This window comes from Corvus cornix, chromosome 1, assembly GCF_000738735.6.
Source record: "Corvus cornix cornix isolate S_Up_H32 chromosome 1, ASM73873v5, whole genome shotgun sequence".
Classification (NCBI taxonomy): domain Eukaryota; kingdom Metazoa; phylum Chordata; class Aves; order Passeriformes; family Corvidae; genus Corvus; species Corvus cornix.
Window position 1 is genome coordinate 107,855,653 of NC_046332.1, and position 26,530 is coordinate 107,882,182.

The window sequence follows — 26,530 nt, forward strand, 5'->3', positions numbered from 1 at the left end:
TTAGGAGAAAAAAAGATTTACAAGTGAATGTGTACTGCTATATTTGAAAAATAACTACAAAAGTTATGGTTTCTAAAATGTTACTGTTACCATTACTAGATTAATAAACAACATCAGAACTTTAAATTTTGTAGGAACGTGTCAGCTTTCCCAGACTTTTCTTCCTTTGTCATAGGATAAATCTGATAGAATTTTCTTACCGTCCGCCTTTTTATATGCAGCAGTGTGACTAAGCTATTTATTGTACAATGCATTCTTCCAAGTCCCTCCAAACACAACAGCAAGATGTTTTGATATGTCTTTCACTCAATGTAAAGAAAAACTCTTCAATAACAAACAATGATTTGCAACAGGAATAAGAACATACAAAATAGGTAGAGTCTACTAAACACTAAGAATTTCAGTGATATAAGCCACATAAGTAGGCTTGTGTCCATCACAATGTAAATAAACATTAGGGTGAAGTTAAATTTGTGCCACATAGCAAAAAGTTCACATTGTGACCTGTTGCTGTGAAGAGCTTCTGCAAATATTTTCTATATATGCAAGATATCTAGAAATGGAATGTTAACAGTTCCTTTGATCATAATAAGTTCTTCAAGGTAATTTCCATGTACAGAAGTTAGAGTTTTTAAAAAACTTCCGTTTTTAGAAGAGAATCAGGTTGGAGAATACCTCAGCAAACAGGACATGTATAAAAAGGTCCAAGGGCTCTGATGGGATGCAGCTGTGAGTGCTGGGGGAGCTGGCAGCAATCATTGTGAGGATTCTTTTTACAAACTTTGATGGATCATGGCAAATGGAAGAAGTGTCTGAAGACTGGAGGAAAACAAATGTCACTTCTATCTTCAAGAAGGATAATATGGAGGACCCACGGAATGAAAATTTCACCTCAAACCCCGGGAAAGTGATGGAGCTATCAGCATCATGGGCTGCATTAGGAGGACCATTGCCAACAGCTAGACAGAGCTGATCCTTCCCCTCTGGTCAGCACCTGGAATACTGTATCCAGTTCTCAGATCCCTAGCACAAGACAGCTATAGAGCTACTAAAGAGAGACCAGTAAATGACCACAATGATGATTAAGGGACAGAAATGTCTGTCACATGAGGAAAGCTTAAGGGAGCAGGAGCTGTTCAGCCTAGAAAAGAGAAGACTCAGGGGGAACCACTTGAACGTGTATAAATATCTGAAGGGAGAGTGCAAAGAAGGTGGATCCAGGCTCTTTCCAGCGGTGCTCTGTGACAATAAAATGGGCACAACTGAAACACAGGAGGTTCCCCCTGAATATCAGGAAATGCTCTTGAGGGAGTCCTGAAACAGGTTGAACGAGAGAGTTTGTGGAATCTCCACTCTCAGAAATACTCAAAAACCACAGGAACAGGATCCTGGGCAGCCTCCTCTATGTTCTCCTGCCTGAATAGGGGTTGGACCACATTACCTCCAGAAGTCCCTGCCATCCTCAGTCTTTCCACGGTCCTGTACAGCTATGTTCTCAGTTTCAAATACTCTCTAAAAACCAAATTGGAAATACTGTAATGACAGAGAATGCTTTGGGAAGGAAGCAGCTAAGACTGAAGATAATACATGGGACTATTCCTGGCACAGTGTACATAAACAATTCAATTGACTGCTCTACATGTAGTGGAAAAAACTTTAAATCCTCAGCATTTGATCCTAATTAGACTATGACTCGACCAGGGACAAGTAGTACAAAACCAACTGAAGATTGTAATATAGATCTGTAAACAGAGGTAGCATTAATACGCTTGGACCTATTGTTCCATTCAAACCTTTCTGAAAGAGAAACTGCTCTAAAGTTCAGTCTCCTTTTAGTAATATAACATTGCCATGGCATCCTCCAAGAGCCTTTCCTTAGGCAGAGTTCAGCATGATTGATGGGGCCACTAAAAATTGGAAAGCAAAAGGCTGTGGTATGAATGGATCACTTTTAGTGAGTGTGAGAGTTAAACAGACAGAAACTAAAGAAAGGTAGCCAAAGAAACTTCCATATGCATTTTTTAAAAGCAGTATAATTTATACCCCTACACAAGGCTTTTTTTTTTTTTCCAAAGGATAAGCATCTTTTTCAGTGAGCAGTTGTTACAAAAGGGTTTCATGAAAATGAATGTTTTGTGCTACAGCAGTTGTGGTGCTGTAAAATCAAATTCTGTCACATACTTGCCTTATAAAAAACGTTGTGACTACATCTGTCACAAATGATGCAAGCACCTCTCACTATTCCTTTTGTCAGTAAAAGTAACAAGTTCCTTGATTTATGCAGCTTTCAATTGGATGACAATCTATATGACAACAATCTACAATTCCAGTGTACTGCTATTGGCATGTAACTGAATTTTGGCAGCTAATTCTTTGATATAAGAAAGAAACCACACTGCCAGCAGTTCCAACTTTTACAGTCTCATAAAAATCACCTCTTCTAAATTTTGTAAGATCTACACATTGATTTAACAGGCATAAATTGCTGTCTTAGCCAAGGGGAACTCTGAATAAAGGGTGTAAAAATTGTACACAGATACAAAATAACAAGGAACCCGTTGAATTCTAGGTACCTTGTCATTAAAAAAAAAAAAAAAATCATAACAGTTTTGACGAAACTGTGAAATAATCAGAGCTCAGTTATTAGCTAATTTAACAGCATTACAGAATTTATATAAAAATGTCCAAGTCTACCTTTATTCTTCAAGTGAAAAGTCTTGTAGGATTAAAACCAGTTGTTCAAAGGCAACACCATCACTGTCACTTTGTTTTGACAAAGGAATTCCTGAAATCACTACAAGCACCTTCTGTTCTTTCATGAGAAATATTAAAATATCTTGCTTGGTAATACTTTGTGAAACACTTGTCAAGTTTTCTCCTATAATGCTTACTTTTCAGGTCAAACTAACCTCTATTTTAGTTTCACTCTAAGAAGAATTGCATTTGGGAACTTAAGTGTGGTCTGACCACCAATCTACTGTTAAAGAAAATATCAGTAATGCAAATCTCTTCTTGCCTATCTCCACCACTTCATGTCCCCTGCTACTCCACACGGATATAAAGATAGCAGTCAGATATTTCAGTGACAAACTTCATATAAACCTTTTTTTCCTCATTTTAGCCTTCTACAGTTTAAGGAGCAAGTCTTTCTGTCATTGTCTCATGCCCTCTGACTAGAGCAGAAACCTTAGAAGCAATTGTGAGCTTTATTCCTCATTCCCTGTAGCCTCCACTCTGCTCATGCTCTTTGGCTGGCTGTTTCTCTGTAGGGCAGCCCCATTCACAACAGAAATATTAGGAAGGACGTCAAAGACTCAGGTAGGGCATGACCAGGATATCCCTGAGCACTGCTCCCTTCACAAGGAAAAGCTGGCTTGCTTTGCTCTTTTAAAGGGATGAGTCAACAAAGAACAGACAGGTCAAAGGGATGAGTCAACAAAGAACAGACAGAATGGCCTATCACTTTCTACTATTCTAGCAAATTAAAGAGATTTTCATGCAATGTAATTGTCAATAGGCCTAATTACTATACAAAAAAAAACAGAATAGAGAGATTACTGCTATTTGCAGGCTGATGCTATCTGGATAGTCAAATGCCACAGTAATTTGGGTTATTGTAACAAAAAGAAGGGGGAGAGAGAGAGAGTAGGTTTAAAACACTATTTAAAAAAAAAAGTGATTTAAAGATGGAAAGCTAGAAACTTAGGCAGAAAAACTGAAAAAGGACATAAACTACCTTTTTATTATGGACACTTTTTTGCTAGGAACTCTACTCCCTTTTTCCATATCTTCCAGAATAAACTAATCTAAATTCTTGATTCTATCTGTTTTTTAAAATGACAGTTGCCACATTTTTTGAAAATTGCCAATACTGGATTCTATTACCAAGATTATGGGAACCATATAAAAAAGTCCAACCATAACTGTAACTTAGTTCTGTGCTCTCATCTGATATAGGTTTTTCAATAACAGTCTGAGGAATTCTACGGTATGCTGTCATTTCATGGGATTTAACCAAAATAAATCTGGCATATCCTGCTGCTACTGACTATTGATCAAGACATTAAATGAAAGAAAACAAGCTGCAAAGCTTGCTCCTCAGAAGAAAATACCAGATTGTATTTTAAAAATGGAATAGGTGAATGTGGTCCTTTGAAAGACTAATGATAGCATTAATCTTATTTACATCATAAATATTGACTGCTGTGCTTCAACAGCTTGTTACAGAATAGAAAAAGTAGACCTTGGTTCCATATTGTCTTTAATAACAGCAAAGCAGCCAACTCCTGTTTTGACTTTCTCATTTATGTTTCATCATAGGTATGGGTACAAAAAAAATTTCTTTGTAATCCCGAGTGAGTTATGTTTAATCAGCTGAGCCCTGAACAAAGCAAGTTCACATTCCTTTTGTAAACTGCACTGTCACACCTGTTTATTACAGATCTTTCAAAGAGGAACCTACTGCAAGACCCCTGAAATAGGATGTTAAATATAAAGGTGTAATTTGTACACAAATTTTGGTTTTTACTCAAATTAGGCTTTTATGGCTTAAGTATATTTTGCACGTATTATTCACCTGTCAGAAAATCCAGAAGCAAATCCTCAAATCAATATATGTTATAGAGATCAAAACAGAAATTCTGAGAATAACAGAGATTTGTGCTTCTAAACTTGCTTATCATGTTTTTATTCATACAGCTTGGAAGGCATAGTGTCAGCTTTTTATATAGATGCTTTTCATTACTTCTCCCTGTTGGTGTTACAGCACATGCTGTGAATGACCTCCAGAGATTCCTGAAGCTATATGCAGAGAGAAAATTGAATCTGAAAGCTTTATTAGACAAGTTTGTCTTCAGCTTGTGTCTGATGTCAGCTGTACTGAAAAATAGAACTGCTTGTGAAACTGGGTCCTGACCTTGAAAAATCTCCAATCAAGTGGTAACAGATTCAGTTTTGTGCCATATTGTTATTTGCTGGATGTGTCACATATGTGAGAAGTAAAAAAGCTTCTTAATGGAAATCAGATGGAATGATTAGACACTTCTTTCCTGAATACAAAGGGGAAAACATATATATGGCAATTTACACATAATAGGGTCATTTCAGGCTGGCATCTCTGAACCTCTTTACTACATAAGTCTGTAAAGTAAAATGACTCAAACCCAAGTCTACTAAAATTATAAATACAAACCATTATTTATTCCTTCATCCAAAAGACAAGGTAAAGACAGTAATCTGTTCCTTTACTAATCCACTTTATACAAGTGTGAGCAATCTTTTTTAGGCCAGCTGACTAAAGGAGGAGTCTACTGTTACTGATCTCTAGTGATTTAAGAGCTCAAGGTATTCTCTGTGATACTTCCCCACTGCATTTTTACCTATTCAATTTCTCTCTTGCATTTTATTTTTGTAAAACTTTTCATAGTGTTAAACCAAATTATAGTTAATATTAAAAATAGACATTTCCTTTAGAGTCAACCTGCACAATTATCAGAAACTACATGGTTCTAGACACATGATCATACTGGAAGTAGTATTTCACTCTACTACAACTCATGATAGTGGTCTTCTTTACTGGTGTCCTAAAACCAAAGTAAACCAAAATGGACTGCTGGCAGTAGCACTGCCTTCTAATTCAGTGGAGAACTACTACAACAACCAACAGTTGCATGCTGTGAATTTTTACCTGTTCAACTCTCTGGGGAATGATTCCATAAAATTAAGTATCTACCACATCCCTCATAAAATCATTTTAATAGTTGACAATGAAGTTCCTCTAAACAGTGAAGACTATGTGCAATCTAACTTTAAATATCAACACATGTCCATTAGTATTGAAAACACTGTAGATGCACACATCCATGGATTGTTCAGTCCCTCCCAAGGAATTATTTTGAGTATTCTTGGTCTCAATTACACTATGCCAACTGCTATAAGCAACACAGACACTCAAATATCTGATTTGTACATTTGTTTTTAATATGTCCTTTGAATACACATATGCACAAAGTGCACAAAGATTTTTAAGACTAGCTTTTGGAAATTCTGAGAAAAAGTACTGAACTACAGCATATGTGTTCACTCAAACAGTGGCATAATATATAAACAATGACTGCTTCAGAGCACATTAGCTATGGAATACGACAAAAAAGAAAATGTATCTATTGTGCATTTTTTGCCCAAAGCTAGTTGTTGTCATTTTGTTCCTTACATTTTTCTTGTTGTCTCCTGATTATCTCCTAAATACAAATGGTTTGTTAGTTTTAAAGAGGCAGTGGAACAGTACACAATCCAGCCCTGAAGTCCATGGAAATGAATATATTTCAATGGTTATAGTTTCCTAAACAAAGAATCCTTCATCACCACTGAAAATGTTAAACCAAATATCATATCAGACATTTAACAGGCCAGTCTTCATAATGAAGGACACTGCCATGTCCATCTGTATGTCTCTCTATCTTAGACGTAACCAGTATGGAATAATAAATAACTCAACTATGCATTTATTATGAAAATGAAAGAAAATTCCAGATGCATACTAGCACTACAGAAGCACTTTCAGCCTCTGAGGTAAGTGGATTTTAGTTTCCAACTTTAAGTTTTCATCAAGGTATTTATTTTCACATACATGCATTTGTTTAGTGCTAAGTTTCCTCAAAAACCTACAGACTCATGAACAGTATATTTTTAATAGCACCAGTACTTGTTTCTATTGCAAGCAGTGAATATGAATTCCAGCTGCATTAAGCCACAGCAGTGCATACACTGAGTAACTGGTATTTTTCAAGAACTGTTGTATGTGATCTTAAAAGCCTAGAACAAAGCAGCATGCCTAGTCCAGGTGGGGATTTGCTCCACAGAGAAATAGAAAACAAACTAAACTTCTCAAACAGAAGGAGACATACTATATTCCTGCAACTAAAATACCAAGGATAAGCAAATTAAATTCTGTTGTCACTACTTTCCCCAGATTCACAAATATCACTGTTTTAATTCAAACCACAAGACTCAAGATATTACAGACTCTGGAGGTGACTGACTGCTGTGAATCTTTTTCCCACACCCCAGCTGAATATATGGGCTAATAAGTGATGAGTTCTCTTCACCACCATTGCTGCTGGTGAACTTAGTGCAGCTCACAGTCCTCACAACTCACATCTAATGGGTTCAGCATGATACCTCACTCCTCTCCCACTCTTCTTCATCCATTCTAAGTCCTGAAAAGCCTTCTTCCCCTGAAGAGGGAGGCCCAGTCTTTGGTGCTGTGTCTGCAGTGTCTGACTTCTACTCCTAAAGCAAGTTATACTGAAAGCACAGGAGAGCATTGATTGCAGGCATTTGAAGAAAGACACCTAAAGCTGATGGTGAGTGCTGTGAGCTCTGGTGATGCAGTATTAGCTTTCCTCAAATTACTTATTTGTAGTAAGTGTACAACACCTAACAGTGCATATAAAGCCTTTCTGTCAAATGCAACCCTGCTACAAACTGTTAAACACAACCAATCCTTTTTTATCTTTATCTTTTTTCAGACCTGCTACAAATGACTCTCCAAAATAAGATTGATAACTTTTAAAGGGACAAATTCTACTTAATTTCAGAAGAATTTTCACCATTGTAATTGATAATAATTCTCACTCAACTTTTGTCTTCATTTCAGAGTCACACGTTTCTCTCTTTCACTTGATTAGGCATTTGATACAAAAAAAAAAGACAAAAAAGGGGCAAAAACTTGTGTAAGCAGTCAGGAGAAAAAATGAAATTGCTTGTACACAAAGTACTGTTTACTGAATAAGTTAAACTGCAAGAGTATTAAGATAATATATCACTCAGAGTTTTATTAGGTGAATATGTAAAATGTAAAATTAGTTGCTCAAGTACATTCAGCTAGATTCATCTGTAGTTTTAAAATTTCACTGACTTCAAGTACAGCATAACTTAATAATAAAATAAAAAAATAAATACACATCCTTTTAAAGAAATTGTACTTTCAAGATAGCTCTAAGTAAAAGTGACCAAAATTTTCCCCTGGCATCTTACTGGAGTGAAGACAAATTATAGAAAATATCTTCCTCCAGAACAAGTCAGGAAGGCCTCCCACCCCACTATGGATTCAGAGGGGTTTACAAAGCAATGTATACCTTTACCTACTTATTAAGTAAATACAGTGATAGGACTTCAGTATAAAAGAAGAAAAAGAAGTAATATAAATGCTAATGATGCTATTAAAACCTCCCCCTCCTGGAAAAGCACATTCCAGAACTGCATTTCTCTCTGTTGAAAATGTTTTCAAACTGCTGGCTAAGCAATGCATCAAGGTATTTGGATAGAGACATTCACACCATTTCACATTATCCTGTCAAGTACAGATAGCAAGTATGATTTTCTTCCTGATTCATCTTATCTTGGAAGTCAATCTTTGCTAAGGTTTTAGGCATACCCTTCAGCTAAGTACACTTTTTGAGCCGGAGAAGTAATTATTGTTCCTTATGCCTGAGGGCACACTGGACTCATGGAATATTAAGGACTATTTTGTAATGCTTCTTCTGCTGAAGAAACTATAATATGCAGACCTAGAAATAAGTATAACCAGGGTGCTTTACCTCTGTAACAGCTACCAGATGGAATTTATTAAGACTCTCTGTCTGAGTTCTTGTAGCCAGACCAGACCAAATGACACCTGACAGGGCTGTAGAGATAAGCCAGTTATGTCTTCATTCTCTGGTCTCAAATACACATGTCAACATTATTCAATCCTGATGTCCCTGCATGTCTCTATAGGATCAGGAACTGAATAATTATCAACAGTAGATACTGCCATTGCTTCAAAAAATCCTTCCAAAATAATTTTGTGCATCTTTCTTTAAAAATGACCTTTAATGATATTGTTTAGCTTTTGGGAGGCTTTTGGTTAAAGCTAGCTCTGCCATAGCCAGTTTGAGTCCCTATGGTTCATGAGAGTCAGCAGCACAGAGTAAATAAGGCCATAAAAATATCTGTAAGGGGTTAAAATAAGTGCAGAACTTATAGCACAGAATGACCAGACCCATGACATCCAATTTCTTCCCTCCTCTTCTCCCATTCTTTTAAGTGAAATACAAAAACACCTTAGTAGCAGATATCTTTTCCTATCTTTGTGGAAAACTGCTGTCTTAGCCTGGAGATGAAATGGCGCAGGGGGATCATACCCATGTGTTTAAATATCTAATTGGAGGAGTAAAGAAGACAGATCCAGACTGTCTTCAATGAAGCCCAGTGACAGAATAAGAAGCACATGCAAAAACCAAAATACCAGAAATTCTACTTGAATAGAAGAAGAAACCTTTTTTTTTTTACTGTCAGAGTTGCTCAACTCTGGAAAAAGTTGCCCAGAGAGGTTGTGGAGTCTCCATCCTTGGAGATATTAAAAACCTGACTGGACATGACCCTGAGCAACCTGCACTAATTGACTGTGCTTTAAGCAAAAGGAATAGATGTCTCCCCAGGTCCCTTTTGAACTCTACAGTTCTATGTCAATATTTGTATAATAATGTGATCACAGTAAATTCAAATAAAGAAAAATTATGAATTAGTGTTATAAGCACAGGTTCAAATTTTAGTGCTCTTGACAATAGAATGGAAATCTGTCTTACTTCCTGCTTAATCCTTTATGGAACACCAGTGCTTTCATTTTCTGCATGTATAGTTCCATCTGCTGAGTCTCAGAAATGTTTGCAGTCAGAGACTACATTTTGCATTAAGGTGAGTAATTTTGCAATTCTTCAGATAGAGGTGAGGTAATATAAGAATATATACTCCTTTACTACTCCATGTTCTGGCTCTTGTTCCATTATTACAATTTCTTTTGTTACAGCAGATACACAACTTGCCAACACTCTTTCCCTCTGGAACCTGACATAACCTGTTCACACAGAAAACTGTCACAGCAAGTTTAGCACAGCAAAAAATTATTACCCATCTCCTTCATTCCCTCCACGTAATTACATTAATTCCTATAGAATGCCTTGGAACAAAATCATGCAAAGCAAGAATATTGTTGTCCTCTAGTTTAAAAATATAGTAGCGGCATTTGGCCCTTTTTAGAAAATAGAAATTATTGCCACGGAACCACAGTAGTCCTAAGGGACTAAAACCAAACAATAGTTCCTTTTCAGTAAGATTCAACATGTCACGAGCAAGACATCTTTTCTTGAACTCACACATGCTATTTGGGCAGGAGCTGGACTGTCTTTTGGTACTGAAATTTCTGGATTCTCTCTCTATGGAGCAATTATGTAGTTCTCTGAAAAAAAAGGGCTTTTTGCTTTGCTGTCCTAGAGAGTCACTTGTAGAAGGTACAGAATTCTCCAATTTAAGATTCCTTGTGTGTTACCCACTAAAGCATGTTAAAAACAAGAGAGATCAACAACCCACATGTAATCCAACTCCAAGATTGATTACTGCAGCTGTATCATACCCTGAGTTACAGGCAATCTGACAGGGGTTGGGGGGACAGATTTCCTTCTGCTCCCACTCATGATGAGCAGCTTTCCAAACTGTATAGGTAACATTCTTCTTTCAAGCAACTGAAATGGTTCAATACCAAGTAAAGAATCTTAGAGACTTTAGAAACTCAGATTGAGCACAGTGCTTCCGTGAAGCGTTTCTTTTTCACCCCTACCTAATCACTACATTTCAAAGGAAAGGACTGGGAAATAAAATCCATCTATCAAGGAAAAAAAAGATGAGTTTGTAATCCTTGTAGGGAACAAGAGGTGCAAAGAGATATGTGAATAATCTAATATAAATATTGTTGAAATAATTCAAATGAAATGGAGATCAGGTATCTTGTTGCATATTCATGAATGCAAGAAACAAAGAGATCTATATCACAGACTTAGGGTTTAACTGCAGAATTACTCCTACCATGTTGTCATATGACTTTCTCTGTGAATAGACAAGCTTTGTTTTGAAACAGTCTCACTTTATTGCCCTATCAATAATAATAATTTCAGAACTTCATTCTGTGACCAATTTAGAGATACTTGACCTATAACATTATTATCTTTTAATTTAAATAATTTGTCTCCCTTTGTAGTATTTCCTCCATTAGCATATGTAGAAAGTAAAAATCTCACCTCGTCATGGAATAAAAGAAAAATTACTTTGAAACGGTAATAATTTGAAAAGCATTCTGCAACCTTTTCATCAAATCACAATCTAATTTGTCTCCTGGAATACATTGCATAAAATAGAAAGGTAGTGATAAAAAACCAACTTGAATGCCATAGTAGCACTTTTAAAGATGCAGAATTAATTTAGACTGTCTCCATTCATTTTCATTTTGATGTGTTCTTTGTAATTAATTTAAAAAAATACATGTTTTGAAGCACTTACAGACACCTGAAGATAGATGGCCAAATGCTGCTAACGCTGGCTTTTCCTTTAGTTGTTGAATTAAGTGGTGTATTGCCTCCCAGTCAGCATTCAAGTCTTCTATTTTTTTCTAGAATAGAAAATAACAATATATTAAATTTATACAAATTAATGTATCACAGATTCATAGAATAGCTTGGGTTGGAAGAGTCCTTAAATATTGTCTAGTTTCAAGTCCCCTCCCATCATGGGCAGGGATGCCAACCAATAGATCAGTTTGCTCAGGGCCCCATCCAATGCAGCATTGTAATGTAAGCAAATGTAAACAAATGTAAATAAATGCAAAATAAAATAAGTTGGTTTTTTAGTCTGGTGGATCACCTGAATTAAAAAAACCAAACAAAACAGAGAGATACCATAGTGAATTTTCACAAACGGGGGAGAGGGACAAGTAAAATCCTTTCCAGCTGCACTACAAAAGTGTTTCCTGGTGTCAGGGCCTTAAAAGCATGTTTTCTCCTCAAAGTTTGGCAGCTGAAGCTCAGAGCTGACTTAGAACCAGCGCAGGTGCCTGACTCTGACCACAGAGAGACTTCCTGGACCAACTGCAGCCCATTCCCTTGGCCCTGCCCAGCCACCCGGGGTTGTGTTTGATTCCCCTCACAGGGCTTGATCCTGACCCTGCCAGGGACAGCGCCCCAGCCTGAGAGGTCTGGCTTTTAAACTAAACTAAACTGTTACTATTAAACAAAACCTACATGAAAGTCTGGAGTGTGAATAACATCAGATAATCCTGAGAGGCATTTAGGTTTGAAAATGGTGTTTCTACCTCTCTTTTTTCCTTGCTTTAAGGACTGTAAAGAAGGATGAAGCTAATTCTATGCTGACGTGTCTAAGCTCTTAAAATGAAGACAGCATTTCTTTTTAAGTTGTTCTCTGATTCTCTGCTACAAAAGCACAGAGTACTGATGCCACTCAGGAATGCTTTTAGTATTCTATGGTTTCAATCCACAGTTAGATCTACAGTCGAAATCACAATCCAGCCTTGATAGAAATAGGATGCCTATTAAGAAAAGTACTTTAATTACCTAGAGTCTAAGATGACAGAGGTCAATAGTAGAGGGGTGGAGAACAATGCTCATTAAATTGATGTATGTAGCCACACACACACAGACTCTGAGATAGTAGGGAAGCTTTAGATATCAGGAAAAGATTTTTCACCTGGAGGGTGGTTGGACACTGGACCAGGCTCCCCAGGGAAGTGTCACAGCTCCAAGCCTGTCTGAGTTCAAGAAGTGTTTGGATAACTTTCTCAGGCACATGGGGTGATTCTGGGGCTGTCCCATGCAGGGTCTGGAGTTTGACTCTATTCCATGATTCTAATACTGGTCCTTGCCATGAGTAGCTGCTTGATCATTCTTACATATATGAGCCAGAGATTTCTTCCCAGCAATGACAAAACATAAAACATGCCTACCACACATGTTAGAGTGGGTTGTCTGGGGCAACAGCTACACCACTAATAAGAGAGCAACCAGTTCTAAACCCTTCTATCAAAATTACGGTTTGATCTTGCATCTGGCATAAAATAACATGCATACATTAAAATGTTAACTTCTTTGAGCACAACAATTTTGCTGTAATTGCAACTCTAGCACTTTGGTGACAAGCATGAAGATCCAAATCTGGTGCACTTAGAACAAATTTTATAGATTTTCCTTAAATGTCAGCACTGGAGCAATTTAAGCGATGTTAACATCCTTACGTGAACTAATCTCACTGACAGCACTAAAATTAGATATGAATATTTAGAGAGAGAAATGTAGTCTTTTAAATGCAAGACTGAGGACAATGAAAATAAATTCCTCACTACTTACTTCTCACACACCAGAGAAAAAGATAAATTGAGTGCTGTCTTAAGGAACCACAGCTTTCACTGGCACAGAAATCCTTTCCTGAATAAACTGTTCTGATTAAGTGCTGTTAATCATGAGATTGGGGCTTACATTCTTTCTATTGCCACTGACACCAGCAGTAACCTCTCCCTCCCTCACCTTCAAAAGCTTTACAGAAATGCATTTCAAAAGCATGAAATCCATTTTATAAAAGTGAATAGGTCTGATTATTAAAGTGTTAGTGCTTAAAGGATCACACATCTCATCCCATTCTTGACTCTTGAATCAGCACATACAAGGATTTCATTTGCCAACAAAAATGTTTTTACAGTCTTGCATTGAAAAATTCTATTTTAGTACGCTTGGTGACGGTGTGAAAATATACTTATTTCAGTGACATAACTATGAGATAAGATTAAGTACGTGTCAATATAAATCCATGGGATTTAATTTACATTCAAAATACTATAATGGGAATATATTATAAAGGTAGCAAAGATAAGCAGCTAAACATTAGGAAATGCCAGAATAATTTTAACTATGAACATTATTTCAGATAAAATGCACATAAATTGCAGGGATATCTCTAATTTTCTGGCACATACCGCTTTTGAGCACAGGAAAGGTTTGTGGTGAGAATAAGTCAATAGGACCTCTACTTCATTTATTGAAAAGAATGGGAAGATTTGTGGTGAATTAAGGAAATAATGGAGGGAAAAAAGCAAAGCTGCCTCAGACAGCTAAATAATCTACAAATTTGTCAAGCAATGCTATGCAAGTAATTAATGCTTTTAAAGAGGGCATATAACTTTATCTTTTTTTCTGTGCCACACACTAAACAAGAACTGTGAGTCTAAGTATTGAATTGCTGCTTGCACTGTGAGTGATGTCCATATCCTGAACTGAATTAAGCAGGGTTCAGCCTAAACCAAGGGCACCAAAGCAGCTCTAATTCAAGAATTTTCTAAAATTTTGAGTTCTTAACTTTGCAAACTTGCTAACATCTTTCCAAAACCATCTTAATCTGAGTAAAAATTTTTTGCTTCCACCAAATACCTTTTATGTAGAAAATTATTTTGATGTTAATCAAAAAGTCTATGTTGAAACATATAAATAGCTGACTCTGCTGAAAGTAACTCAGGAAGAATGATGACTTAAGGAAACCTACCTACAGCATCAAGAAAGCTGTTCAGCAGTCTTGACAGCATATAACCACTGCTTTATGACTTAATGTATGAGACAGACACTGAACCAGAAATTAACACCACAGGTTGTGCAATTAAATGAAACTACAGAATGTAATGAAACAAGTAAAAGGCAAAGTGGGACTAAAAATTAAATATGCACCACTCCACAAGCTACAAATTTCCTCACAGATATGTTTTATAATATCATTGTCAAAACTACAACTCAAGGAACATTATAAGCTTTAAAAGAGTAATCATTTTCTAGTAAATCTGGTAAAAATTGGCAAGTTTCAGTCTTTGATGTGAACACTTAAAATACATGGACACAGCCTACACTTCTGTGTCAGAATTTTCAGCTAAACAGAGTAATTTCAACATCATTTATACTTCTGTCATTCTTATGTAAAACAAGTACTAGTTCTTCCTCTTGAAAATGGCAGCATTGGTCCTGCAATTCTTTATATGTAATTAAAAAATCTAGAAAGCCAAACCCTATAGTTTTCTGTTTGAGTACTCTCCTTGTTAAAACGTGGAATAAGGTCCCCAAAGATGCAGCTGAAGTCACACAAAATGAGTAAATGCAGTTATTGTGGAGTGATTCTTGTTCCATCATCCATTCAGTGTGTAGATGACATTTCAGTTCCCAACAAAAATAGGGCTTTATTAGCCAGGGAAAACATCCAACAGTCTTGCTTCTGCCCACTCAAGTGACCTTGAGTTTACCTCTTCTAGCATTTTATCATGTTTACGAGAACTGATCATTAAAAATGCACATATACCAAAGGGGGTAATAACTCTCAAGCATTTCTGTTCAGGAAAGAAGATGAGAAACCAAATCATTCTTAAACATGTATTAATTTCTAAAGTGACTATCAGTTTATCCATGTGTTCCTGTGAATGGAGATCTGCCGGTGGGATTTACAAGTAATTCGGAGGAAATTTTGTAAAGGTAGGAAAATAATACTTCCTATTATTATAGGAAAATAATAGTATATTAGAAAATAAATAAATAATACTATTTAGTCAACTATAGTGAACTATATAGAAAAACAGGAAATTCACTGTGGAGATCACCTATAGACAACTTTGTGAAGAAAGCCTTTTTCTCCCAGTTCTGGTTTTGGAGTGCTGTACATTTTGAAAAGCTCTAAATACAAAGTTTACAATCTCTGCCCAGTCAGAAGCAATTGCAATAGATACTTAATGTAATCAATAAGCCACTATTACTGTTTCTGGGAACTCTTAATCATCACGTTTACAGATACTTAATTAGCAGTTATAAAACTAGAAACCAGAACAAGCTCTGGTTGCATGGTATTTGCCTCACTAGTTTGGTCTCCTGCTCAAAAAGCAGCTGAACCAGACATGAGAGGATGGCTGCTGATGACTTCAAGATTCCACAGGATAGAAAATGACACTCTAGTCTCAATGAAGGTCCACATAGTCTTTGGGAACAGTGTGTAAAATAACCCCTTATAACTGATTTATAAGCTGAGGGAGCAGATTCTACAGTACATTTTTTCTAAAAGAGAAGTGCTGGGAGGCATAGCTTTCCTAACAATGTGTCCTCTGCTCCAAAACAGCATCAAGTCAGTCATTCTAGATAAAATTTGGCAGAGAAATTGAGTGGGAAAATTCTATGTTGTCATGTGTTCTTTCCTTCAAAATGAAAAAAAAAATAAAGCAAAGTACTCTCTTTATGACTTGACTCTTACCTTTTCTAGACAATTTGCTCATTTATTATTTGACAAAATTTCTGAGATTTTAAATAAAGGAGTTTTAAAACATGTTATGTGTTGCCATTAATAACACATCAAAAATTACATTTACTTTCAGTGTGAATTACTCTTGAATGAGTAGAACAACCTTAATGTGAAAAACAATATCCCCATCAAAATATGCAAAAATTTTTTAGCTGGGAACATTACATTTTCCCTGACTATGCCATCACAGAACAGAACAAATGCCATTTGCCAGGTTCTTTTATTGATTTTAAACAGAGCACATCAAGGACAAGTGTACAACAGGGGAAGCATAACCTATTACACAGTAATGGATATTGCTAAAGGTTGCTTCATTACCTTTACTGGATGAGTAGCTGGTTTTTCCTTATATAAATGACACCCTTTAGACAAAACCTCTTCCACATTCGGCTGTTTAGCTTGCACTGCTGCTTCAGTTTCCTAAAAAATAAAAACACAGGCAGTCTAGATTAACCATAGCATAAGCAATAAGACTGAATAGTCCTAAAGCTCAATGGGAAACTGTAAAACACCAGTAGACAAGTTTCTGCTCAGAATTGGTGTGGGGGTAAACACAAGGATAGTAGCAGCTAAGGACAAAGAAGATCACCAGAAAAAAACAAAAGCAAAGTGGGATGGAAAAGAGTAATGCTACCAAAATAAACAGTTGTAGGTCACTTAATCTTGAAGGTTTCAATAAAATGAATAAAAAGCTAACACAAATTCATAGTAAGAAAGACAGGCATGAGAAATCGCATTTAAGCAGCTCTGTTGTTTTGTCTGTTTTACACTACCAGCTGATGAAAAGCGCACTGGTTAACATTTTGTTCATACACTATGTGGCATCAAAACTGTCTAATGAGATGCCAAAACGATACTGAGTTTAGGAAGATTAAAAATTTCAAAAGAAGACTGCAATTGTGAGTATTAAGCTAGCACTTATGTAGTAAAACACTTACAGAAAAGAATTAAAAAGAAAAGCACAGTAGCAGTGACAGTTCCTAAACGTACAGGAAGGAACCTACCATTAGCAACACCCTACTGAATTAACAACAGCATATTCTCTAGTAATTTCCTTTTTAATCTGGAAAGGCATAATCCATGTGCTAACATAAGGAAATTCCAAGCAACCTTTCCCAACATACAGCAGCTTCATTTTGCCAGGCACTGACCAAATAAATAATGCGCAAAGCTCTACAATTAAAATAAAATAAAAAAACCCCAAAAATCCAAACTTACCAAAAATTGTAAAAGAAAAGATAAACTACATCTGGAGTTCCAAGATTCATAGTTTATTTCTTTTTTTCTTCTAGTAATATGAGCAAAATAATATCTGAGTTATCAAAATGAATTGATTGGGTATTTTTTCCCCCCTTTCTTTACCCACCTACTTTATAGGTTGATTATCTTGTCCTAATCAGTATTGCTGACTATCCACTGACTCTCCAATTTAATTTTCTGTCCACATTCTCAGTTATCATAAATGTGACAGCAGACAAGATTGTGTGCCAGGTATGTCACTATCTGAGCTAACACATAATTTTGTTGGTGGAAATCTGTTCTTTTTACTGCAATAAACCTGCTGAAGTCTGTGCAATTTTAAGTCCCAAAAAGGGACAATTTTGCTCCTATGTTTCAACTCAACAGGTAAAGTATGTCTACAGTGTTCTCTGAAACTTTACTTGCAAAACTTTATGGACAATCAGTAAAAATAAAGGCTTAGTAAATTCAATGCCATCTTTCATTTTTCTTTTCAGATATTGTTGGTCAACAACAAATGAATTGAATTAAACCTTGTCTGATTTCTTGCAATGATATTTGAAATATGTTTCAATTTCATTGTGTTTTATTATGCATTTCAATGTTAATGAAATATAACTGTAAGGATTCTTAGAGAATGAACACTGAAAAACAATGCACAGCAAAATTGGGACATTGAGGGGGGTGAGAGTTTGTTAACCTTTTGATGAAACCCTCATTAAAGTCTTATTTTCTTTCTGTTTCAATACTGGGTTAGCTTTCTACTTCCCTATTCAGCACATAAAAAAAAATAATAACCAAGGAGTGTTAATGAAGAGGTAATTTTCTCCCAGTCTTAATGAAAGCTAGGCATTTTAATAATTGTTATTTAGCTCTCATGTCATTGTTTGTTTGGGGGTTTTGGGGTTTTTTCTTAAACTAAGCCATAGGCAGTATTCAGCCAATATTTTCTGTCATGTTATTCTACGTGTCTCAAATACTCATCTTCTTCTATGACAGCATCAGTTATCACAACAAATTTTGTAGCAAGAAAATCACATTACAACTCCCTGTGGAGTCTAAGAATACCAAGACCACTGTGGATGTGCCTATGCTGCAGCATGAATGTGCCTTTGAAGTGGATTTCTCCATCTTCCCCCCCTTACTGGACTTTGTTTTCCACCATGGACTGGTCTAGGAGTACAGACACCATTTTCTTTCAGGCTGTAACCAGTGCGGCAGGTGTAATGTATTGAGTTGTTAAGTCACTGTTTCCTTCTGCTCTACAATTTTCTGGAGTTACATGAACTAACCTTGTGTAGTCTGATCTTTCAAATTCAGTGGCCTTGACCTAAACCAAAATGCATAGTGCAAGCCTATCCAATACAGCATGATGCTTACTTTGAGATATGTGTGGGGATAAGAATAGAGGTAAGAGTACAGGGAAAAAAGAGGTTCTCAATATCTTGGCATTCATTTGGACACTGCTGAAATTAACAGGTATCTTATTTGTCAGAGCAGCAAAAACTTTCTTTGATTGTCGCCCAGTAATCCCAACATAAATTAAAAACATAACAAAATTATTTTTTAAATAAGTGCACATCTGACATAAAGTTGCTGTAGTAACTTTGAGGGAGCCCTTTGCCCAGTTCTTTGCTTGATGGGAGAGCCCCTTGATGAATTCTGCCCAGTGAGCAAGTTTCCAGCAATTTCAAATCCATTTGCTAGGTGACACCCTATTAAAAGGGTTGACAGGCAAGAAAGTAGTTACAGAATTCTGCTCCATCATTTAATTCCCTAAGAGAAGAAAATGGTAATGACCACAATATAGCCTCCAATGATTTGCACACAAAAAAGACCACAGTTATTATCTAGGCTGTGCAGGATCCAGGAGAAGAGCATATTCCCAGAGTAGAGCATGACCTCTGATCTTCATCATGCAGGACAGGCTACTGCTGAAGCTAATAGGAAATGTAGATCCTCATGCCCATCAGTTTTAAGAGAATATCAAAGTCATATTTTTTTTTAAGTCCTGATCAAGTCCTTATCCCCACTCACTTTGCTTGCTGTGGGAGGATGCAGAGCTGTCTCTGGGAGACAGAGCTGACTGCTGGAATTGCACAATTTATGAACTGCCTAGGAAAGCAATCGTAATGCTACTTCTGGGCTGGGTGATGAATATGCTAATTAAACTTTTCACACATATGGCAAATCAAAATACATCATCACTGGAAACTGCTGTTTCTCAAACATGTATAAACAACAAGAATCAGAGGCTACCTTTTTTCCATGACGCACTATCTATGAGTTTTCTGTGGTGTTAAAGTAGTGCATCCAAACTGATGAAAGCCTGCTGCTGAATAAGCCACATTGGCTTCTGCATTTCCAACAACATGTCAATTCAACCTGCTGAACAAAGTTACAGGCTGAAAAAGTGGCAAGGACTTGTCTACAGCCCCATCTGGACTATGAAAGTCTGTTGATATAGCCCAGAACTTAGAAAATTCATATTCCCTAGGTGAAACCAATATATTGACTAAACCTCTGGCGTGTATGCCAATGGAAGACAAAGTTTGATGGCGTGGCATATGTTATTTCAAGAGATGGTAACTATCCTAGCAGACACAGACAGGCTGTTTGACATATGCTGCACATATATTAGAAGGTCCAGTCAACTACCTATAAATGTATCAGCAGCATTTTCAACTGAGTGTTGGTCTATATTAAGAATCACGAGCACTGATTCACCTTCTCTGGTAACACTGGCAACACTTTTGGGATCAATTTCCCCATGAGCTTATGTCCTTTGGACATATTCTGCAGGGACAGTAGGAGAAGCTCAGGGTAATTAACCTGCATCTTCATGGTGAAATACAATGCAAAAATGGAATCTTAATTACAGCCTCAAATAAAAAAATAAAACTTTGAAATTAATACAGTGAGTTGTTTCAAAACCTCTTGTTGTTTCAAGTTTTTTCATGACCTCATTTTAGCAAGACAGTATGTTCAATGAAAATTAAAGAAGAGAATTTATTCACAGGAAAAGAGAACTGAGCAATTTCCCTTTACTGATCAAGACAAGGCAGTGATGTGTAACAAGCAAATACAATAAATCTAAAATCTAAAACTATTTGAATGCTTTTAATTTCAAACAAACTTTTCTGAAACAACCAGCTATAAATCCCTACATATATTTAACTTGATAATGGAAAACTTCATTTAAATATGTTTCTCTTGTAGATGTAGAAGAGTGCAACTTGTAATGAGAATTCTCAGAGGTGGATCTTCTTATTCATGCACATAGAATCATTAAGGTTGGAAAAGACCTCCATGATGAAGTCCAGCCTTTGCCTTAACACCACCATGTCAGCAAAACCATAGCACGAAGTGCTTGGAACTTGAACATCTTGAGCACTTCCAGGAATGGTGACTCCACCACTTCCCTTGGCAGCCACTTCCCTGGGGCAGCATATCCATCCCTAACTCATTCAGTGAAAAAATTCTTCCTAATGTCCAACTTGAACCTCCCCTGGCTCATCTTGAGACCATTTCCTCTTGTCCTGTCACTGGTTGCATGGGAGAAGAGACAGACCCTCACCTGGGTACAGCCTCCTTTCAGGTAGTTTGAGAGAGTGGTAAGGTTTTCCCTGAGCCTCTTTTTCTCCAGGCTAAACCACTGTAGCTCCCTCAGCTGCTCCTCGTGAGACTTGTGTTCCAGACCCTTCCCCCACTCCACTGCCCTTCTCTGGACTCACTTCAGCGCCTCAGCGTCTCTCTTGAAGTGAGAGGCCCGGACCTGAACAAACGATTTGAGGTGTGGCCTTACCAGTGTCGAGTACAGGGGGACAATCACTGCCCTGGTCCTGTTGGCCACACTACTGCTGGTACAGGACAGGATGCCAAAGGCTATCCATGCTGACTCTTGTTCAGCTGCTGTTGACCAGCACCCCCAGGTCCTTTACCTCCAGTCACATTTCCAGCCATTCTTCCCCCAGCCTGGCCCTGTTGACACTCAAAAAACTGGCCTCAGCCCATCGCTCCAGCTTGTCCAGATCCCTCTGAAGAGCCTTCCTGCCCTCCAGCAGATCAACACTCCTCCCCAACTTGAGGTTGTCTGCAAATTGCAAACATTTCACCCTTTTAGAGAAGTGAATTCCATCTTTCTCCAATAGGGCTGGTACCATATGAACTATCCCATGATCAAAAAGGCCAACATTTCCTCAATGACAACAATCTTTAAGCTATGTATTGATCATGGGTTCTCCTGGACCTTTCAGCATTCTTACTTGCTACCAAAGGGATTTAGGAAAACCACCTGTGTTCCTGTCCCTTCAACCAGTCATGCCAGTATCCTGCAGTCCTTTTTGATTGCCCTAGAACTTGTCACTGCTGACTTGGACAACCAGAAGTGGGTAATAATCAGAGGGCCAAATCACTCCAGGGAGTCTCTTAATAATGCCTCTTATCTGGACTCCAGGGAGGCAGAAGACTTCCCTGTGGGATGGATCCAGTTTGTACACAGGGCCCTCAGTTCCCCTTGGAAGGAGTCACCTACAACATTATGCTTTTTTATTAACGGCTGCAAATGTGAAATTTCAGCAAGGTTCATTGAAACATTCACACCTATCTTTCAAGTTACTATTCCCACACATTAAGGAAAAAGCTATAAATAAGTGGTGAGGTTCTGAGTGCCTCATTTTTTTCTCACATGCAAAAAAAAATAAAAGGGCAGTAAATAGAAAACATGAATATATTCTCATTTTCAAGAATTCTGGTTCTAAAAAAGTCACCTCATTTTTTCCTTTGACTCAACTCCACACATTCCCATTTATGGAGCAGGATAACAAGCTAAACCACCACAAAGAAGAATGGTCAGAGTAGACTTAATTAAAATACATCAAATACATCAAAGTTCAGCTATACCACAGTAAGCATCAGATCTTGATGGGAGGCCAGATAGTACAGTCACCGGCATTCTTGCGAGTCACTTTAGATATTTATACAACATTGCTAGAATACATCCAAGATATGCTATTAACAGTTCTGTGGCCATCTTGAGTTGGAACCTAATCCACTGGGGAAAAAATGCAGTTGCCAGTATTTAAACTTCCTGAATAAAGACTTCAATCAATTTGGATAAAATTCAAGGAAAGGCAAGCTCTTACCGTTGTTCTTTTTTACATAACAGATGAAATGGTTTGATAACTCTCTGAATATTTTACTTATCTCTATATAGAAATAAAACACTTTGTGAACATCTGAATTACAGAATTTAAATACACATTCCTGTCTTAGGGATTTATGAAAAATAGTTCAAAATAACGCTCTGAAGTAATTCAATTTAAAGACCATTCCATTAGTGCCTAAGTCAAAGCTTAGCGTAAAATCGGTTTATCACTAAAATTAATCTGTAACTAGTGGACAAACAATTTTATGCACCTGCCTCTAAAAATGACATTTTAATGAGTAAATAAAGTAATCATTCTTTTCCCTGTTATATTAACTGACTGATCTTTTAAATGTGTGAGAATAAAATTTGATCCCAAGCCCATGCTAGAAGCTATCTTAATGCAGAAAAGAATACTGTGAGATACATTCAGCTTTTTAAAGTAAAGTATGCAAACAAAAGACATCTGATTTTAATGAGAGTCTGGAAACTTGATACAATTATAACTCTTGAACAATGTAGAAAATTTTTGAAATATTATGGAGCAGGAACAATCCTTACACAGAAAAGAGCAGTACATGAATTATTTCTTTCTTCTAAAAGTGCAATTTTAGAGTTCATAACTCCTTTGTAAACCTATGAGTGCAGCCTTTTTGCAGTTTGTAAAATATGCCAACACAATGTCTTTTAAAACTTGGTGTGTTTTTCATCATTCTGCTCCCTGCAATATGTCTTATTCCTGGTACTGGAAAAGAGAAGGAAAGAAAAGAACAAGGAAATCCTCCACAAAAAAAATGGAACTAAGATCTCAAAATTTAAGCCATGCAAAGCACCTGAAATTGCAAACCCTACAACTCTCCAGAGTGAAATTATGTTTTATCCAAAGCATGTTTTCCTGTTGGCTAACAGAAATTTGTGAGCTTCTTCTGTATTTCTAGAGGAGATGAAATATAGTAATTTTTCCCCACACAGAGAAATCACTATCTATCCATTGCAGCTGTCTGTCCTGAAAAGGAAATTTCCTGGAGGTACTGAAGATAGATGAAATTATTAGCTGTAAAGACATGACCTGCAGATATGGTATATGAAAAGAATTTGGCTATGGTGGTCATATACCGATAAAGCACAGTTAATCATCCAGTTGGACTGTGAAATAGTGCAGTAAGAAGAATTCTTTGAGATTGGATGTGATTCAGACTATTTCATTTTGAGACTGGACAGGACACAGGATGAAAGCTGCTTCTGTTCCACCAGGACTACAGATCCTTTCTGATTTCCAGCACACAATGTAAAAGAGATAATAACAAACCCAAGAGAACTGACAAAGAAGGAAATTTGGCAGAAAAATAAAATGAGAAATTCTTGCATGAAAATAAGGGAAGTCCCAATAATTTTACTAGACCTCTCTTACTATTCTGTGCTCTTAGATGTTAAAGAATAGCAGTTTTGGAGGAAGAAAAGTTATTTAGATTGACACAGTAGCAGAAATGGAGTACACCACAAACACCTTGACTGGTAAGTGAAATTTGGTGGTAAATATAGAAATATTGAGCCATGAAAATTGTTTATTTCTTTTTGTAAACAGGAAAGAGAAATCAGAATTTATTCTCTCTTATTGAATAAGTAATTAAGTTTTATTCAATAAACTGATTTTAAAATAATTAAAATTGTGAGGGAAGCATTAACATATTTATTTATTCTACCATCAAATTTTTGGTTGCTTATTATTCTCTTTCTTAGTCAGAGCTTACATGCAAATCTTCATTCTCTTTTCAAGTTTAGTAAAAAAATCATTTTCAGAGGAGTTTCTGGCTACAAAAGAGAATAAGAAAATAAATAGAAATCAACACCTGTTACTGGTCTAGCACTTGATTGTAACATGTTTTTAGATATGCCCATCTTATGGTATTAGTCTTTCATAAATAATTTTAAAAGAATGGGCATGAGAATGTATTTCTACCACTTGTCTTCCAGCAGTTACAGTGCCATAGTTCACTGAAAGGAATGGCAAAGACTGCTCCAGTACATTGCTTCAACAGCAGAAGTGGAGGTAGATTCCAGTAAATACACTTTATGTTCTTGTAGTATGGAAACAATGCTGTTTGCTCATTTTCAACTGCTTAGTTTGCAAACGCAAATGGAGAAGTTATAGCCACACTCTGAGTGGTGGCACCTTTTATTTTAATTCCATAAATAAGTATGTTATTGGAAGTTGATCTTTTTAGAATCTCAACCATTGATTTCATGCTGAAAAAAGAAATTTCTTATTACAAAGAATGAAAAGAACTAGTAAGCAAATGCTATTCAGCAGGGCCCAGGTTTACAAGGGTGTATTGGGCACAGCTTAGATGAGCTTAACTTTCCTCACAGCAGCCTGGATGGCACTGTGTTTTGCATTTGCAATGAAAACAGTGCTGATAATGCAGGCATCTTTTCGCTGTTGCTGAGTAGCACTTACACACCATCAAGGCCTTCTCTGTTTCTCATGGTGCCCCACCAGCAACAGGCTGGAGGTGCACAATAAATTGGGAGGGGACACAGTGGGAACAGCTGAGCCCAACTGACCAAAGGGATATCCCAGACTATATGACGCAATGCTTAGTAAGAACAGCTGTGGGGAAGGATGAGGGGGACATCTGGACTAAAAGAGTTTGTCTTTCCCAGTAACCGTTACTTGTGAACGAGCCCAGCTTTCCTGGAAATGGTTGAACACCTGCCTACCCTTGGGAACTGGTGAATGAATTCCTTCTTTGCTTTGCTTCAATGGGCAGGTTTTTTTCTACCTGTTAAACTGTCTTTATCTCAACCCATCAGTTTTCTTCACCTTTGCCCTTCTGGTTCTTTCCCCCACCCCACTAGGAAGGTGGGGGCAGGGGGGTGTGCAAACAGCTGTGTGGGGCTGAGCTGCCTGCCATCATTAACCCCCTACAATAGGTTAGAAAGTATTCCCACCTGACCTGCCAAGCATCTTGAAATGCAAAATTTTTCCAGTGAAATGCATTGACTCTCTTTACAAGAGCATCTCACAAGAGTTAAGCTTTACAGCACTGTACCCAATGTCAAAGCTGCCTTTACTTGGAAGTTTAGCACAAAATCTGCAACAGGATTGAGTGATTTTCATATTATCACTAACTTTAGTGTGAGAAAGAACTAAGATCACTTTAGGCATACATTTTTATTTTTACTTCAATCAGCAAGTAAAAAATAAACCAATTCTTACTCAAATATTAGCCAAATCAAACATATGAGTATCTATCAGATACCAAAAATTCATATAATTTCCAATGTACAAAAAACTATGAAGATATACACTGCCTGTTTCTAATATTTATTACATAGTGATCGATTCAAAGCAAAGGAAGCCAAAGGTAGTAGGACCTTGTGCAGCTGTAAGTGTTAATTTGAATGGGCTCCTCTTCAGATTCCAGTATTTTAAACTGCTTGTGATCAGTAGAGAAAAATATACAATCTTACAAAATAGTTACTGTTTCATAAATAATGTGCTATTATCGAGAGCAATAATGTCCAAGACCTTTAAAGAAGTGTGTTTTGAAGAGATAGAATGTTTTCTGTTAAGAAAAGAGCATATAAAAAAGATGGTTAGAATGTCAGAAAACTGTTTTGGTGAATAGGAGAGGAAATTTCCCATCTCAGAAAACCTAACTACACTGAAGCAAGCTCTAGTTTTGGCAGTGACTTCAGCAGAGCAGGTAGACTGCCCTGTCATTTCTCTAAGTTTGCTCTTGTATTTGTTTGCTTATATTAAGCACACTTTGAAGAGTACCTGAGCTGTTATCAATAGTACAAGGAGGAAGCCAAAAAACAAAGCTGAGGTACAAGCTCACTAACTTCTAACCAGCTCATGCACACTTCTAAGAAGCTTACGCTTTCAACAATGAAATCACATCTTGATTTATTACCCATTATTTCCTAGAAAAATACTACTAC

At 36.9% G+C, this 26,530-nt stretch overlaps 1 protein-coding gene across 9 annotated transcripts in view; it reads right to left on the reverse strand.

Annotated features, from left to right (window-relative positions):
• The window catches only part of DMD (dystrophin), a 1,178,400-nt gene that overhangs the window by 330,459 nt on the left and 821,411 nt on the right, over positions 1–26,530 (reverse strand). For all 9 annotated transcript variants that reach the window (XM_010394528.4, XM_019282745.3, XM_039551931.1 and 6 more), the window contains 2 exons: positions 16,516–16,617; positions 11,374–11,482 (listed from right to left, as the gene is read on the reverse strand). In XM_010394528.4, coding sequence (XP_010392830.2) covers positions 11,374–11,482; positions 16,516–16,617 — 211 coding nt within the window. The remainder of the gene's footprint in view (positions 1–11,373; positions 11,483–16,515; positions 16,618–26,530) is intronic.